Source organism: Ranitomeya imitator, chromosome 6 (assembly GCF_032444005.1).
Source record: "Ranitomeya imitator isolate aRanImi1 chromosome 6, aRanImi1.pri, whole genome shotgun sequence".
Taxonomy (NCBI): domain Eukaryota; kingdom Metazoa; phylum Chordata; class Amphibia; order Anura; family Dendrobatidae; genus Ranitomeya; species Ranitomeya imitator.
In genome coordinates, this window is record NC_091287.1 from 522,481,933 (window position 1) to 522,497,617 (window position 15,685).

At 46.3% G+C, this 15,685-nt stretch overlaps 1 protein-coding gene across 1 annotated transcript in view; it reads right to left on the reverse strand.

Moving 5' to 3' along the window:
• Nucleotides 1-11,193: 11,193 nt before the first annotated feature.
• Nucleotides 11,194-15,685, reverse strand: part of SAMD12 (sterile alpha motif domain containing 12) — an 803,045-nt gene continuing 798,553 nt past the window's right edge. Inside the window, exon 5 of the mRNA XM_069731810.1 lies at nt 11,194-13,558. Within this exon, the coding sequence (XP_069587911.1) occupies nt 13,536-13,558 (23 nt within the window). The 3' untranslated portion in view covers nt 11,194-13,535. The remainder of the gene's footprint in view (nt 13,559-15,685) is intronic.

Sequence of the window (15,685 nt, forward strand, 5' to 3'; positions counted from 1 at the left end):
TGCAAAAACATAGCCTGAGCAGTTTTGCCAACGTACGTTTTTATTTTTATGGACAACTTATCAAAAAAAAAAATCACGGACAGAGAATATTTTTTTCAAACACATTGTCAAATTATAATAAATCATTATGGTCATAAGTGATATTTGTCTCCAGCCTGTAATTCTGATATGGAGACTTCAGCTGCGTTTACTGTAAAATGGTGATAATTACAGACAAAATAATCTTTTTTTGCAGGTTAAAAAAAAATCATGGATGCCTTCAATTTTTTACAGCAAAAATAAAAATAAAGATTATTATCAGGAAAAGTTTATTGAAAGTTTAGGGTAGGAGGTGCCTGGTCTTTCCTAGCTAGTGATAGTGACATTATATTCTAGTGATATACGGTAATTGGTATAAAATATATGAAAAAAACATTCAAACATCCATCTTTTAATATCGGCATGCATCCATAGAATTGAGAAAAGCGTATTTACAGCTGTGTTATCCATCTAACAACTTGAGAGTAAGTTAGGCTACGTTCACATTTGCGGTGCGTCGGGCGCAACCGCGGCGACGCATGCGTCATGCGCCCCTATATTTAACATGGGGGCGCATGGACATGCGTTTTGTTGCGTTTTGTGACGCATGCGTATTTTGTGGCGCAAGCGTCAGGGCGCAGAGTACGCAGCAAGTTGCATTTTTTTGCGTCCAAAATCGGCCAAAAATGGACGCATGCGTCACAAAACAATGCGTTTTTGCATGCGTTTTGCATGCGTTGTGCGTTGCGTCGCCATTGCGTCACCGACGCAACACACAACAACACAAATGTGAACGTAGCCTTAGTGATTTAGCTTAGGCCGGTGAGTGTCACAGGGAAGTTACACATTCAGCATTATCAGACGCCAATGTTGGAAAGGAAAACAATAAAAAAAAAAGTACCAAATTATATGGAACATTGCATTCCTTTACTGTGACAACCAAGACTTAAGAAAGCAACAAGAAGACGGGGCAGAAGAAATAACGGCCATGTGTTCTCAAGAGGAACCCTGCAGTGCCACTGATTAAAGTGGGTCAGGCTTGCAAGCAGAACGGTGCGCAATTATGGCTTAGTACCCAAAGCGACTTACATCTGAGACCAGGAGGTGCATCTTAAAGTAAATAGCAACCTTTTGTCATTATGGCATTTTTAGACCAAAAATTCAGCTCTAATTTCCTCATATGTCTTTATAATGGTTACACTTTTTTTCCTATTCTGACACAGAGCTCCAAATCACCAGCACAGATGTAGAAATCACCATGACTTCCTAGAGCTGCCACAACTGAGAGCATGGGAGTTTACTGCATACTATGTAATTATTCAATGGTCCCTACCGTTTTAACAAACTTTACATAAATCAATCAATCATACAAGGTGCTTTGTAATGTAACTTACTAAAGAATTTTTTTTTCTCCACTTATGAGCCACTTCTCTTCCAGCCACCTAAACTAAATGTTCACTCTCAAAAACTGCTTAATTTCACCATGAGAGATCGATGTGAATACTTTTCTGCCCAATGACGACCAAAGTATTCTAGGAGTGATACCTTTATTGGCTAACCAGAAAATAATATGTTTGCAGCTTTCAGAGCACAGAGGCTCCTTCTTCAGGCAAGATTACAAATCTTATGCCTGAAGAAGGAGCCACTGTGCTCTGAAAGCTTGCAAACATATTATTTTCTGGTTAGCCAATAAAGGTATCACTCCTAGAATACTTCTGTTATCATTGGGCAGAAAAGTATTCACATCGATTTTTCTGGCTAACACGGTACCACAATACAATTTACTATTGTACACCATGAGAGATAAGACAAACTCTCAGCTCACTGAGGGATAAGGTTTCATGCTACTCACTGAAGGATTGGGCTTATATGCTGTCTATAGAAGTCTAGGTAGAAAGACACAAGTCTCACTCTAGTGCTGGATTCACATTCACACTGTTCAGTACTGCTGTATATGGTATTTCATGCTGATGTTTTATGGATGCGTTACTCTCAAAAAATGTTCACTCTCAAATACTGCTTCATTCCACCAGCTCACTAAGGGATAAGGTTTCATGCTACTCACTGAAGGATTGGGTTATATGCTGCCTATAGAAGTCTGTGGATAGGGGAATGAGAAGAAGAAGGGAGAAGATCAAGAATGTAGTGGGAGGTAGAAAGACACATAAAGAAAACACTGTTGTTTTTTGATGCAATGTCTCACCCCAGTGCTGGATTCACATCTACACTGCTGAGTACTGTAATATATGATATATGTGGGTCTATCATACTGTGTATAGAGGAGCTGAGGGTCCATCATACTGTGTAGAGGAGCTGTGGGTCTATCATACTGTGTATAGAGGAGCTGTGGGTCTATCATACTGTGTATAGAGGAGCTGTGGGTCCATCATACTGTGTATAGAGGAGCTGTGGGTCTATCATACTGTGTATAAAGGAGCTGAGGGCCTATCATACTGTGTATAGAGGAGCTGTGGGTCTATCATACTGTGTATAGAGGAGCTGTGGGTCTATCATACTGTGTATAGAGGAGCTGAGGGTCTATCATACTGTGTATAGAGGAGCTGTGGGTCTATCATACAGTGTATAGAGGAACTGTGGGTCTATCATACTGTGTATAAAGGAGCTGAGGGCCTATCATACTGTGTATAGAGGAGCTGTGGGTCTATCATACTGTGTATAGAGGAGCTGTGGGTCTATCATACTGTGTATAGAGGAGCTGAGGGTCTATCATACTGTGTATAGAGGAGCTGAGGGTCTATCATACTGTGTATAGAGGAGCTGAGGGTCTATCATACTGTGTATAGAGGAGCTGTGGGTCCATCATACTGTGTATAGAGGAGCTGAGGGTCTATCATACTGTGTATAGAGGAGCTGAGGGTCTATCATACTGTGTATAGAGGAGCTGTGGGCCCATCATACTGTGTATGGAGGAGCTGTGGGCCCATCATACTGTGTATAGAGGAGCTGTGGGCCCATCATACTGTTTAGCGGAGCTGAGGGTCTATCATACTGTGTATAGAGGAGCTGTGGGTCCATCATACTGTGTATAGAGGAGCTGTGGGTCTATCATACTGTGTAGAGGAGCTGTGGGTCTATCATACTGTGTATAGAGGAGCTGTGGGTCTACTATACTGTGTAGCGGAGTTGAGGGCCCATCATACTGTGTATAGAGGAGCTGTGGGCCCATCATACTGTTTAGCGGAGCTGTGGGCCCATCATACTGTTTAGAGGAGCTGAGGGTCTATCATACTGTGTATAGAGGAGCTGTGGGCCCATCATACGGTGTATAGAGGAGCTGAGGGTCTATCATACTGTGTATAGAGGAGCTGTGGGTCTATCATACTGTGTATAGAGGAGCTGTGGGTCTATCATACTGTGTATAGAGGAGCTGTGGGTCCATCATACTGTGTATAGAGGAGCTGTGGGTCTATCATACTGTGTGTAGAGGAGCTGTGGGTCTATCATACAGTGTATAGAGGAACTGTGGGTCTATCATACTGTGTATAGAGGAGCTGAGGGCCTATCATACTGTGTATAGAGGAGCTGTGGGTCTATCATACTGTGTATAGAGGAGCTGTGGGTCTATCATACTGTGTATAGAGGAGCTGAGGGTCTATCATACTGTGTATAGAGGAGCTGAGGGTCTATCATACTGTGTATAGAGGAGCTGAGGGTCTATCATACTGTGTATAGAGGAGCTGTGGGTCCATCATACTGTGTATAGAGGAGCTGAGGGTCTATCATACTGTGTATAGAGGAGCTGAGGGTCTATCATACTGTGTAGAGAGGAGCTGTGGGCCCATCATACTGTGTATGGAGGAGCTGTGGGCCCATCATACTGTTTAGCGGAGCTGAGGGTCTATCATACTGTGTATAGAGGAGCTGTGGGCCCATCATACTGTTTAGCGGAGCTGAGGGTCTATCATACTGTGTATAGAGGAGCTGTGGGCCCATCATACTGTGCATAGAGGAGCTGTGGGTCCATCATACTGTGTATAGAGGAGCTGTGGGTCTATCATACTGTGTAGAGGAGCTGTGGGTCTATCATACTGTGTATAGAGGAGCTGTGGGTCTACCATACTGTGTAGCGGAGTTGAGGGCCCATCATACTGTGTATAGAGGAGCTGTGGGCCCATCATACTGTTTAGCGGAGTTGTGGGCCCATCATACTGTTTAGAGGAGCTGAGGGTCTATCATACTGTGTATAGAGGAGCTGTGGGCCCATCATACGGTGTATAGAGGAGCTGAGGGTCTATCATACTGTGTATAGAGGAGCTGTGGGTCTATCATACTGTGTATAGAGGAGCTGTGGGCCCATCATACTGTGTATAGAGGAGCTGAGGGTCCATCATACTGTGTATAGAGGAGCTGTGGGTCTATCATACTGTGTATAGAGGAGCTGTGGGTCCATCATACTGTGTATAGAGGAGCTGTGGGTCCATCATACTTAGTATAGAGGAGCTGTGGGTCCATCATACTGTGTATAGAGGAGCTGTGGGCCTATCATACGGTGTATAGAGGAGCTGTGGGCCCATCATACTGTGTATAGAGGAGCTGAGGGTCCATCATACTGTGTATAGAGGAGCTGTGGGTCTATCATACTGTGTAGAGGAGCTGTGGGTCTATCATACTGTGTATAGAGGAGCTGTGGGCCCATCATACTTAGTATAGAGGAGCTGTGGGTCCATCATACTGTGTATAAGGGAGCTGTGGGCCCATCATACTGTGTATAGAGGAGATGGGGCCTATCATACGGTGTATAGAGGAGCTGTGGGCCCATCATACTGTGTATAGAGGAGCTGAGGGTCCATCATACTGTGTATAGAGGAGCTGTGGGCCTATCATACGGTGTATAGAGGAGCTGTGGGTTTATCATACTGTGTATAGGGGAGCTGTGGGCCCATCATACTGTGTATAGAGGAGCTGTGGGCCTATCATACGGTGTATAGAGGAGCTGTGGGCCCATCATACTGTGTATAGAGGAGCTGTGGGTTTATCATACTGTGTATAGGGGAGCTGTGGGCCTATCATATGGTGTATAGAGGAGCTGTGGGCCCATCATACTGTGTATAGAGGAGCTGTGGGCCCATCATACTGTGTATAAGGAAGCTGTGGGCCCATCATACTGTGTATAGAGGAGCTGTGGGCCCATCATACTGTGTATAGAGGAGCTGTGGGCCCATCATACTGTGTATAGGGGAGCTGTGGGTTTATCATACTGTGTATAGGGGAGCTGTGGGTCCATCATACTGTGTATAGAGGAGCTGTGGGTTTATCATACTGTGTATAGGGGAGCTGTGGGCCCATCATACTGTGTATAGAGGAGCTGTGGGCCTATCATACGGTGTATAGAGGAGCTGTGGGCCCATCATACTGTGTATAGAGGAGCTGTGGGCCCATCATACTGTGTATAGGGGAGCTGTGGGTTTATCATACTGTGTATAGAGGAGCTGTGGGCCCATCATACTGTGTATAGGGGAGCTGTGGGTTTATCATACTGTGTATAGAGGAGCTGTGGGCCCATCATACTGTGTATAGAGGAGCTGTGGGCCCATCATACTGTGTATAGAGGAGCTGCGGGCCCATCTTACTGTGTATAGAGGAGCTGTGGGCCGATCATACGGTGTATAGAGGAGCTGTGGGTTTATCATACGGTGTATAGGGGAACTGTGGGCCCATCATACTGTTAGGACTTGCAGAAAAGACCCGAAAGTGGACCCTCTGGGTTATAGCTCTAGAGCTCCCAAGGACGAGCGACCTGATGGGACCACCCCCTATACAGGGAGTGTTAGGTGCAGGCCCGAGGGGGATGGAACCACAACTGCTGGAACCAAAGCGGCGGCTATGGGTTAATAGAGAGAGGGAAAAGACTGAGGTACTACAGAAACAAATATAGAGAGAAACAACGGATACTCGGTAAATGGGAGGCTGATAGGCTAGAGGAACCAGAGGCGGAGCGATGGCCCGATGCTGCAAAAGAGAAGAGATTAGAGGGTAAGAACAGACTGGGATAAACAGAACAAGTATGTAGGAGCGAACGTAGGACTAATATGAGTGAGAGACTGAATGCGAACAACAGAGACTCGGAGAAGACACGGGTAGGACACTGAGCAGAACCGACAGAGACAAAGAGGAGGCACTAAAACACAGGACAAATGCGGAAGAACCACGAAGAAGGTAAAACAGGGACACTGGGCAGAATGGACAGACCACAGGAAAGACTAGACTGAGGAACCAGGAAGGCATGAGGGAATAGCAGGGCGAGTAGAAGAACGGGGCTAGGGACCAAAGGGCACACAAGCAGAGGCTGGCGTAAGCGCGATTGATAACCAGGCATCTTACCTGTGCAGATGGCGAGAAGAAATAGTGGATGGGCACTGCCATGATGGGTTGGAGCCAGCGGGTCACGACCTCCCAGGAGACTAAGCGATGGGAGAAGCGCGACCGCAAATGCGCGAAGTGCTGACGCGCCGCAACCCTAGGAAGAGAGACGAAGAGCGGCGAGGAAACCCATTTGAGATGCGTCGAGGGCAAGCGACGGAGAGGTGAGTATACACAGACGTGACACATACTGTGTAAAGAGGAGCTGAGGGCCAATCATACCAGGGCCGGACTGGCCATCGGACAGTTCTGGCAAATGCCAGAAGGGCCGGTGGCAGTAGTGGGCCGCTCGAGTGTGCCGCTGTCGGCACACTCCTCCCGCTGTCTGCACACTCCCGGCCCCACATTCAACTATACCGGCGTCATAGACGCCAGTACAGTTGAATGCAATGATGGAGGAGAGAGAGCATCTGCTGTCGCTCCCTCTCCCATCATTCCCCGCTCTGCCTGCCGCTGACACTGCGGGTGCGCGATGACGTCATATCATCGCGCACCTGTTGTGTGACCGGGCGGGCAGACTGCAGCTGCTGAGACCGGAGCCAGGAGCAGCGCGGGGCAAGAGGAAAGGTGAGCAGAGTGTTTTTTTTTATTATTATATATCAATGAGTGATAACTGGATTGTGGGGCTATTGGGGGGGGGGGCTGCATTACATTCTATGGGGCTGCGCTGCATTATATTGTATGGTGGCTGTGCTGCATTACATCCTATGGGAACTGGCTGCATTACATTCTATGGGTCTGTGCTGCATTACATTCTATGGGAACTGGCTGCATTACATTCTATGGGTCTGTGCTGCATTACATTCTATGGGGACTGGCTGCTTTACATTCTATGGGGTCTGTGCTGCATTACATTCTATGGGGTCTGTGCTGCATTACATTCTATGGGGCTTGGCTGCATTGCATTCTATGGGGCTGTGCTGCATTACATTCTATGAGGTCTGTGCTGCATTACATTCTATGGGGCTGTGCTGTATTACATTCTATGGGAGCTGTGCTGTATTACATTCTATGAGGGCTGTGCTGCATTACATTCTATGAGGTCTGTGCTGTATTACATTCTATGGGGGCTGTGCTGTATTACATTCTATGGGGCTTGGCTGCATTGCATTCTATGGGGCTGTGCTGCATTACATTCTATGGGGACTGGCTGCATTACATTCTATGAGGTCTGTGCTGCATTACATTCTATGGGGGCTGTGCTGCATTACATTCTATGGGGGCTGGCTGCATTACATTCTATGAGGTCTGTGCTGTATTACATTCTATGAGGGCTGTGCTGCATTACATTCTATGAGATCTGTGCTGTATTACATTCTATGGGGGCTGTGCTGCATTATATTCTATGGGGGCTGTGCTGCATTACATTCTATGGGGCTGTGCTGTATTACATTCTATGGGGGCTGTGCTGCATTACATTCTATGGGGGCTGGCTGCATTACATTCTATGGGGGCTGGCTGCATTACATTCTATGGGGCTGTGCTGCATTACATTCTATGGGGACTGAGCTGTAATGCTGGATACAGCTGTAATTATATGTTATATAGTCATCTTCCCCTCACTTCTTGTAACCTACAAGTGTACAAAGATATTATACAGTCACCATGTGACAAGTGGGCCTGTGTGACTTCAAATGCCAGGGCTGAATTTTAGTCCCAGTCCAGCCATGCATCATACTGTGTATAGAGGAGCTGTGGGACCATCATACTGTGTATAGAGGAGCTGAGGGCCCATCATACTGTGTATAGAGGAGCTGTGGGACCATCATACTGTGTATAGAGAAGCTGTGGGACCATCATACTGTGTATAGAGGAGCTGAGGGCCCATCATACTGTGTATAGAGAAGCTGTGGGACCATCATACTGTGTATAGAGGAGCTGAGGGCCCATCATACTGTGTATAGAGGAGCTGTGGGTCCATCATACTGTGTATAGAGGAGCTGAGGGTCCATCATACTGTGTATAGAGGAGCTGTGGGACCATCATACTGTATATAGAGGAGCTGAGGGCCCATCATACTGTGTATAGAGGAGCTGTGGGCCCATCATACTGTGTATAGAGGAGCTGAGGGTCCATCATACTGTGTATAGAGGAGCTGTGGGACCATCATACTGTGTATAGAGAAGCTGTGGGACCATCATACTGTGTATAGAGGAGCTGAGGGCCCATCATACTGTGTATAGAGAAGCTGTGGGACCATCATACTGTGTATAGAGGAGCTGAGGGCCCATCATACTGTGTATAGAGGAGCTGTGGGTCCATCATACTGTGTATAGAGGAGCTGAGGGTCCATCATACTGTGTATAGAGGAGCTGTGGGACCATCATACTGTATATAGAGGAGCTGAGGGCCCATCATACTGTGTATAGAGGAGCTGTGGGCCCATCATACTGTGTATAGAGGAGCTGAGGGTCCATCATACTGTGTATAGAGGAGCTGTGGGACCATCATACTGTGTATAGAGAAGCTGTGGGACCATCATACTGTGTATAGAGGAGCTGAGGGCCCATCATACTGTGTATAGAGAAGCTGTGGGACCATCATACTGTGTATAGAGGAGCTGAGGGTCCATCATACTGTGTATAGAGGAGCTGTGGGCCCATCATACGGTGTATAGAGGAGCTGAGGGTCCATCATACTGTGTATAGAGGAGCTGTGGGACCATCATACTGTGTATAGAGAAGCTGTGGGACCATCATACTGTGTATAGAGGAGCTGAGGGCCCATCATACTGTGTATAGAGAAGCTGTGGGACCATCATACTGTGTATAGAGGAGCTGAGGGCCCATCATACTGTGTATAAGGAAGCTGTGGGCCCATCATACTGTGTATAGAGGAGCTGTGGGTCTATCATACTGTGTATAGAGGAGCTGTGGGTCTATCATACTGTGTATAGAGGAGCTGAGGGTCTATCTTACTGTGTATAGAGGAGCTGAGGGTCTACCATACTGTGTATAGAGGAGCTGTGGGCCCATCATACTGTGTATAGAGAAGCTGTGGGACCATCATACTGTGTATAGAGGAGCTGAGGGTCTATCATACTGTGTATAAGGAAGCTGTGGGCCCATCATACTGTGTATAGAGGAGCTGTGGATCCATCATACTTTGTATAGAGAAGCTGAGGGCCCATCATACTGTATATAGAGGAGCTGAGGGTCTATCATACTGTGTATAGAGGAGCTATGTGTCCATCATACTGTGTATAGAGAAGCTGAGGGCCCATCATACTGTATATAGAAAAGCTGTGGGACCATCATACTGTGTATAGAGGAGCTGAGGGCCTATCATACTGTGTATAGAGGAGCTGTGGGCCCATCATACTGTGTATAGAGGAGCTGTGGGCCCATCATACTGTGTATAGAGGCGCTGTGGGCCCATCATACTGTGTATAGAGGAGCTGTGGGCCCATCATACTGTGTATAGAGGAGCTGTGGGCCCATCATACTGTGTATAGAGGAGCTGTGGGCCCATCATACTGTGTATAGAGGAGCTGTGGGCCCATCATACTGTGTATAGAGGAGCTGAGGGCCCATCATACTGTGTATAAGGAAGCTGTGGGCCCATCATACTGTGTATAAGGGAGCTGTGGGTCTATCATACTGTGTATAGAGGAGCTGTGGGCCCATCATACTGTGTATAGAGGAGCTGTGGGCCCATCATACTGTGTATAGAGGAGCTATGTGTCCATCATACTGTGTATAGAGGAGCTGTGGGCCCATCATACTGTGTATAGAGGAGCTGTGGGCCCATCATACTGTGTATAGAGGAGCTGTGGGCCCATCATACTGTGTATAGAGGAGCTGTGGGCCCATCATACTGTGTATAGGGGAGCTGTGGGCCCATCATACTGTGTATAGAGGAGCTGTGGGCCCATCATATTGTGTATAAGGGAGCTGTGGGCCCATCATACTGTGTATAGAGGAGCTGAGGGCCTATCATACTGTGTATAGAGGAGCTGTGGGTCTATCTTACTGTGTATAGAGGAGCTGTGGGCCCATCATACTGTGTATAGAGGAGCTGTGGGCCCATCATACTGTGTATAGAGGAGCTGTGGGTCTATCATACTGTGTATAGAGGAGCTGTGGGCCCATCATACTGTGTATAGAGGAGCTGTGGGTCTATCATACTGTGTATAGAGGAGCTGTGGGCCCATCATACTGTGTATAGAGGAGCTGTGGGCCCATCATACTGTGTATAGAGGAGCTGAGGGCCCATCATACTGTGTATAAGGGAGCTGTGGGCCCATCATACTGTGTATAGAGGAGCTGAGGGCCCATCATACTGTGTATAGAGAAGCTGTGGGCCCATCATACTGTGTATAGAGGAGCTGTGGGCCCATCTTACTGTGTATAGAGGAGCTGTGGGCCCATCATACTGTGTATAGAGGAGCTGTGGGTCTATCATACTGTGTATAGAGGAGCTGTGGGCCCATCATACTGTGTATAGAGGAGCTGTGGGTTTATCATACTGTGTATAGAGGAGCTGTGGGCCCATCATACTGTGTATAGAGGAGCTGTGGGCCCATCATACTGTGTATAGAGGAGCTGAGGGCCCATCATACTGTGTATAAGGGAGCTGTGGGCCCATCATACTGTGTATAGAGGAGCTGAGGGCCCATCATACTGTGTATAGAGAAGCTGTGGGCCCATCATACTGTGTATAGAGGAGCTGAGGGCCCATCATACTGTGTATAGAGGAGCTGTGGGCCCATCATACTGTGTATAGAGGAGCTGTGGGTCTATCATACTGTGTATAGAGGAGCTGTGGGCCCATCATACTGTGTATAGAGGAGCTGTGGGCCCATCATACTGTGTATAGAGGAGCTGTGGGCCCATCATACTGTGTATAGAGGAGCTGTGGGCCTATCATACTGTGTATAGAGAAGCTGTGGGCCTATCATACTGTGTACATTAGGGGACTCAGTGAACACTATTCAATGTTAAGTGGGCACATAAGAAGCATTATTGCTATAGGGGCACTCAGAGTATTGTGGCTGTCAAAGAGGCAAAATATGAACACTGTTTTCTAGGGCATTTGCACAGGGCATTAATATTTTCTAGGTGGCAATTTTACCATGTAGAAGGCACAAATGAGTCATTAATACTATGTAAGGGGCACAGTGGTGGCCATTATTATGTGGGGCAGTAAGAGGACCGCAGTTATTGTGCCAAAGAGCAGGTGCAGTAATAGGGACACATACGGCAGCAGTGGTTGATCATTGGGGTATCAGTATGAGGTGCTTCTGCAGGTTGGGGATAGATGGTGATGGGGCTGGAATGTGAGAAGTGAAATGTGTCTTTGTTGTATTCTCTGCAGACGAGTCCTGGCTGGAAGAAGTTGTCATGTTGGTCTGGGCCAGATGGAAAAGACGAGAAAAGTGAACGACTCCATCAGAAAGAGCGTCAGCGGTAAGTCACCATCTATAGTACTGTAATCACTTGTATGTTCTGCAGGACTGGTATCTACCACTGACCATATGGTGGTACTATAAATGCACCACCATAGGTGTAATCAGGGCTACCGGTTAGGGGCTCACTCAGATGTTTCGCCTCCACCCGAGTTGCACCCCTAGGTACGCCTCTGCATTACATCGTCTGTGATCAGATTAGATGTACTTTTTTCACTGGGAGGTGGCACAAAGCTGGCATTAGTACTTTTGGAGGGGGCATTTTATTTTTTAAGGCCGCGGGCATTTTCGCTAGATTAGGGAGCACAATTCTTGCCTCAGAAACCCATACTACGCCACTGAGTAGATCCTGTGTGTGCAGGAGGTTCGGATCTCTGTATTAGAAGATCGAGGCTCTGACCTGCAGATTATTAAATAGGGAAATGATTTAGGGCAGAATTTAGAGCCCATTTATATAATACTAGATTGTGGCCCGATTCTAACGCATCGGGTATTCTAGAATATGCATGTGCCCGTAGTATATGGAGAATGATTATTCCAGAATTCGCGGCAGATTGTGCCTGTCGCTGATTGGTCGAGGCAACCTTTATGACATCATCGTCGCCATGGCAACCATTATGACATATATGTCGATACTGTGCCCGTCGCTGAATCAGAAACGTGGGATTTCTACGTCCTTTATGACATCATTATGACATCATCGTCGCTGTGCCCGTTGCTGATTGGTCGAGGCCTGGCAGCCTCGACCAATCAGACGCGGGATGTCTACTTCCTTTATGACATCATCGTCGCTGTGCCTGTCGCTGATTGGTCGAGGCCTGGCGGCCTCGACCAATCAGAGACGTGGGATTTCTACGTCGATACTGTGCCCGTCGCTGATTGGTCGAGGCCGCCAGGCCTCGACCAATCATAGACGCGGGATTTCCAGGACAGACAGACAGAAAGACAGACAGACAGACGGAAAAACCCTTAGGCAATTATATATATAGATAGAATCATAAGATCTGGTTATTTGCTCATAACTAATCCTCCATATCTTCGCCCTGTAATGGTACCACTCTACACCTCTATACATGGCTCCCGCTAAGAGAACAAGGCGGAATGGAACGAAGCCTTTAAGAGACGGAGCTCACGACGGACATGCATTAAACATGGGCAGAGCGATCGAATCGAGATTAGATTCAGTAGCTTCTCATTTAAAACACCCCGATAATTCAATAATGCGGTGCGATTGCTCTGTACCGGCAGCGGCGGGAGCGTAGCGACGCATTGTTTCCTTCGCCTTTGTGCCGGGTTATAAAGAGCTCGGTGTAACATTTACATTCTGATCAGTGGTCGGACTCTGTGATAATGTCTAACAGATGTGAATAGGGCATTGAGGAAGAAAAAGAAAAAGGAAACTTGATGAATTTAATAGGGAGGAATTTGCTAGGTGCCGTGTGAAAGTGGCTGCTATTGTGAAGGCCGGCGCTTTGTTGAGCCGCGGTGGTTACGCTCAGCGAATGATCCCGTTTGTGCGGCAGACACACATGGCAGGAGAGCATAATAATAACAGGCGAGAGCATGGAGCCGCGCACTTACGGGCGGCCATAAATCACAGACTTAATGACACGCCGCAGTTTCCCTCTTGATGGCTCGATGACGTCTTTAGATACATTCTTCTGCGGTCTTGGAAGCTTGCGATTCTTTTCGGGAGGATGGATCGGACCGGAGGTTTGCCGCCATTAAGCTACGGAGAACTTTCAGTCGAGGCTGCAATAAAAGGAAAAAGAAAAAAAAAATGTTAAGCTTATTCTTCTGGAAAGCTGAGACAACTTGTCAGTAAAAATGGTGAGGTAAAAGGGACTCTCGAAATCCAGCAAAACCCTAGTGAGAAAGTCAATAGGAAGAGGTCGGATCCCAATTCGGGACCCTACAAAAAAAATCTTTAAGGTCTCTCGAAACATCAGAAAATCTGACCTAGTGAGTCTCATAGATGGAGCCGTCCTACTCGAGGACCCCCATCAATGAGTCACAGCTCAGAACTGTCTCAAAAAGCTGATCCCCCTCGAGTCCGAGAACCTGAATTTAATGGTATCTAATTCATTAAAAATGGTTCATGGAATACCATATTTTTCCAGAAAAAAAACAGTGATTGCCAGCAGATCCTTGAGATTTGCATGAATCTGTCAGCGGGTCTTGGAGCCTCATGGTGTAGGGGCAGTGACACTGATTCCATCGATATATCACTTACTGAGCTGCTTGCAGTAGTTTTCATAAAATCACTGTATTCTCTGCTGTAGATCTAGCAGTTCTCTGAATGCTGAGCAATGTATAACCCCACTCACACCACTGACTCGCAGCTTTGTGAGTACACTGTCCATAGGCATAAAGCTGACAATCAGTGGTGGGGGCGAGGCTTTATAGAGCTCATGAATATAGAGGAATACATGACAGTAGGCTTTCTAGTTCTCTAGTGATAATCTCCTGCTGATAAAACTATGATTTTATCAAAACAACACTGCTAGTTTTCAGAGAGTCCTGTATTTCAGCTGATGTTATTTGTGGGTTTTTCTTTGCATCCTGAACAATTTTCCTGGCAGTTGTGAACATTTTTGTTGGTCTACCTGACCGTGGTTTTGTTTTTACAGAGCCCCTGATTTTCCATTTGTTAATCACAGTTAGAACACTGCTGGCTGGCATTATCAATTCCTTGGATATATTTTTGTATCCCTTTCCTGTTTTATGCAGCTCATCTACCTTATCCCGTAGATCCGCTGACAATTCTTTTGTTTTCCCCATGACTCAGAATCCAGAAACATCAGTGGCTGGATGAAAGATGCAAGAGTCTGTCTGGATCCCAGAAACTCACTCAGCTTTTATACACACACACTAATTACAAACAAACAAGTCACAGGTGAGGATGTTACCTTTAGTAGCCAATCAAATCTATTTGTGTCAACTTCTGTGAATGTTATCAGGCCAAAATCACCAGGGTATGTGAACTTTTGATCAGGGTCATTTGGATGTTTTCGGTTGTTATGATTTAAAAAGAGAAAACACAGTAGTTTGACAATAAATGGCTTCATCCAACCATCCTAACCCTAACCCTAAGGGATCCTAACCCTATCCCTAACCCTAAGGGATCCTAACCCTAACCCTAACCCTTAGGGTTAGGGTTAGGATCCCTTATGGTTAGAGTTAGGGTTAGGGTTTGGCTTATCAGTGTGTATTCTTGTCTTTTTCTATTAAAACGCATGCGTTTATAAACGCATGCAAACGCATGTGCTTAAAAACGCATGCGTTTACACAGACAGCAATAGGTTTTTTTGCCGCAAAAAAAAGCATGCGTTTTTTTGCAGCAAAAAAACGATGCTAGAAATTACTACATGTTGCATTTCTGCAACACAATGCATGCATAGAAAAGACGCATGCGGCTGCAAAACGCGGCAAAACGCATGCAAAAAACGCATACGTTTTTAATGTTAAGTATAGGAAAAAAAACGCATGCGTTTTTTTGCGCTAAAACGCAGCGGCAAAAAACGCAAATGTGAAACCAGCCTTAAGTGGGAGAACTTGCACAATTGGTCGCTGACTATATACTTTTTTTCGCCACTGTATATATCAGTGCTATGAAGATGTAGGGTATATGACATATAATTATGCTAATATTGGCCCGTTTCCGGACTCTGACTTCCGGCTCTATGAATAGTAATCACTTCCCTATCTGGATAATTCATACTATTCTGCCTCCGCAATCCTGATGTCCGCTGCTCCATTACCCGCACCGACGCATTACGCGAGGTCAAATGCTGATTACCCATATTATTAAACCTAATTAAATATCAGTGTTCCGATTGCCATAGCAACGGGAATTATTGTGGTTGAAAACCCACAAAA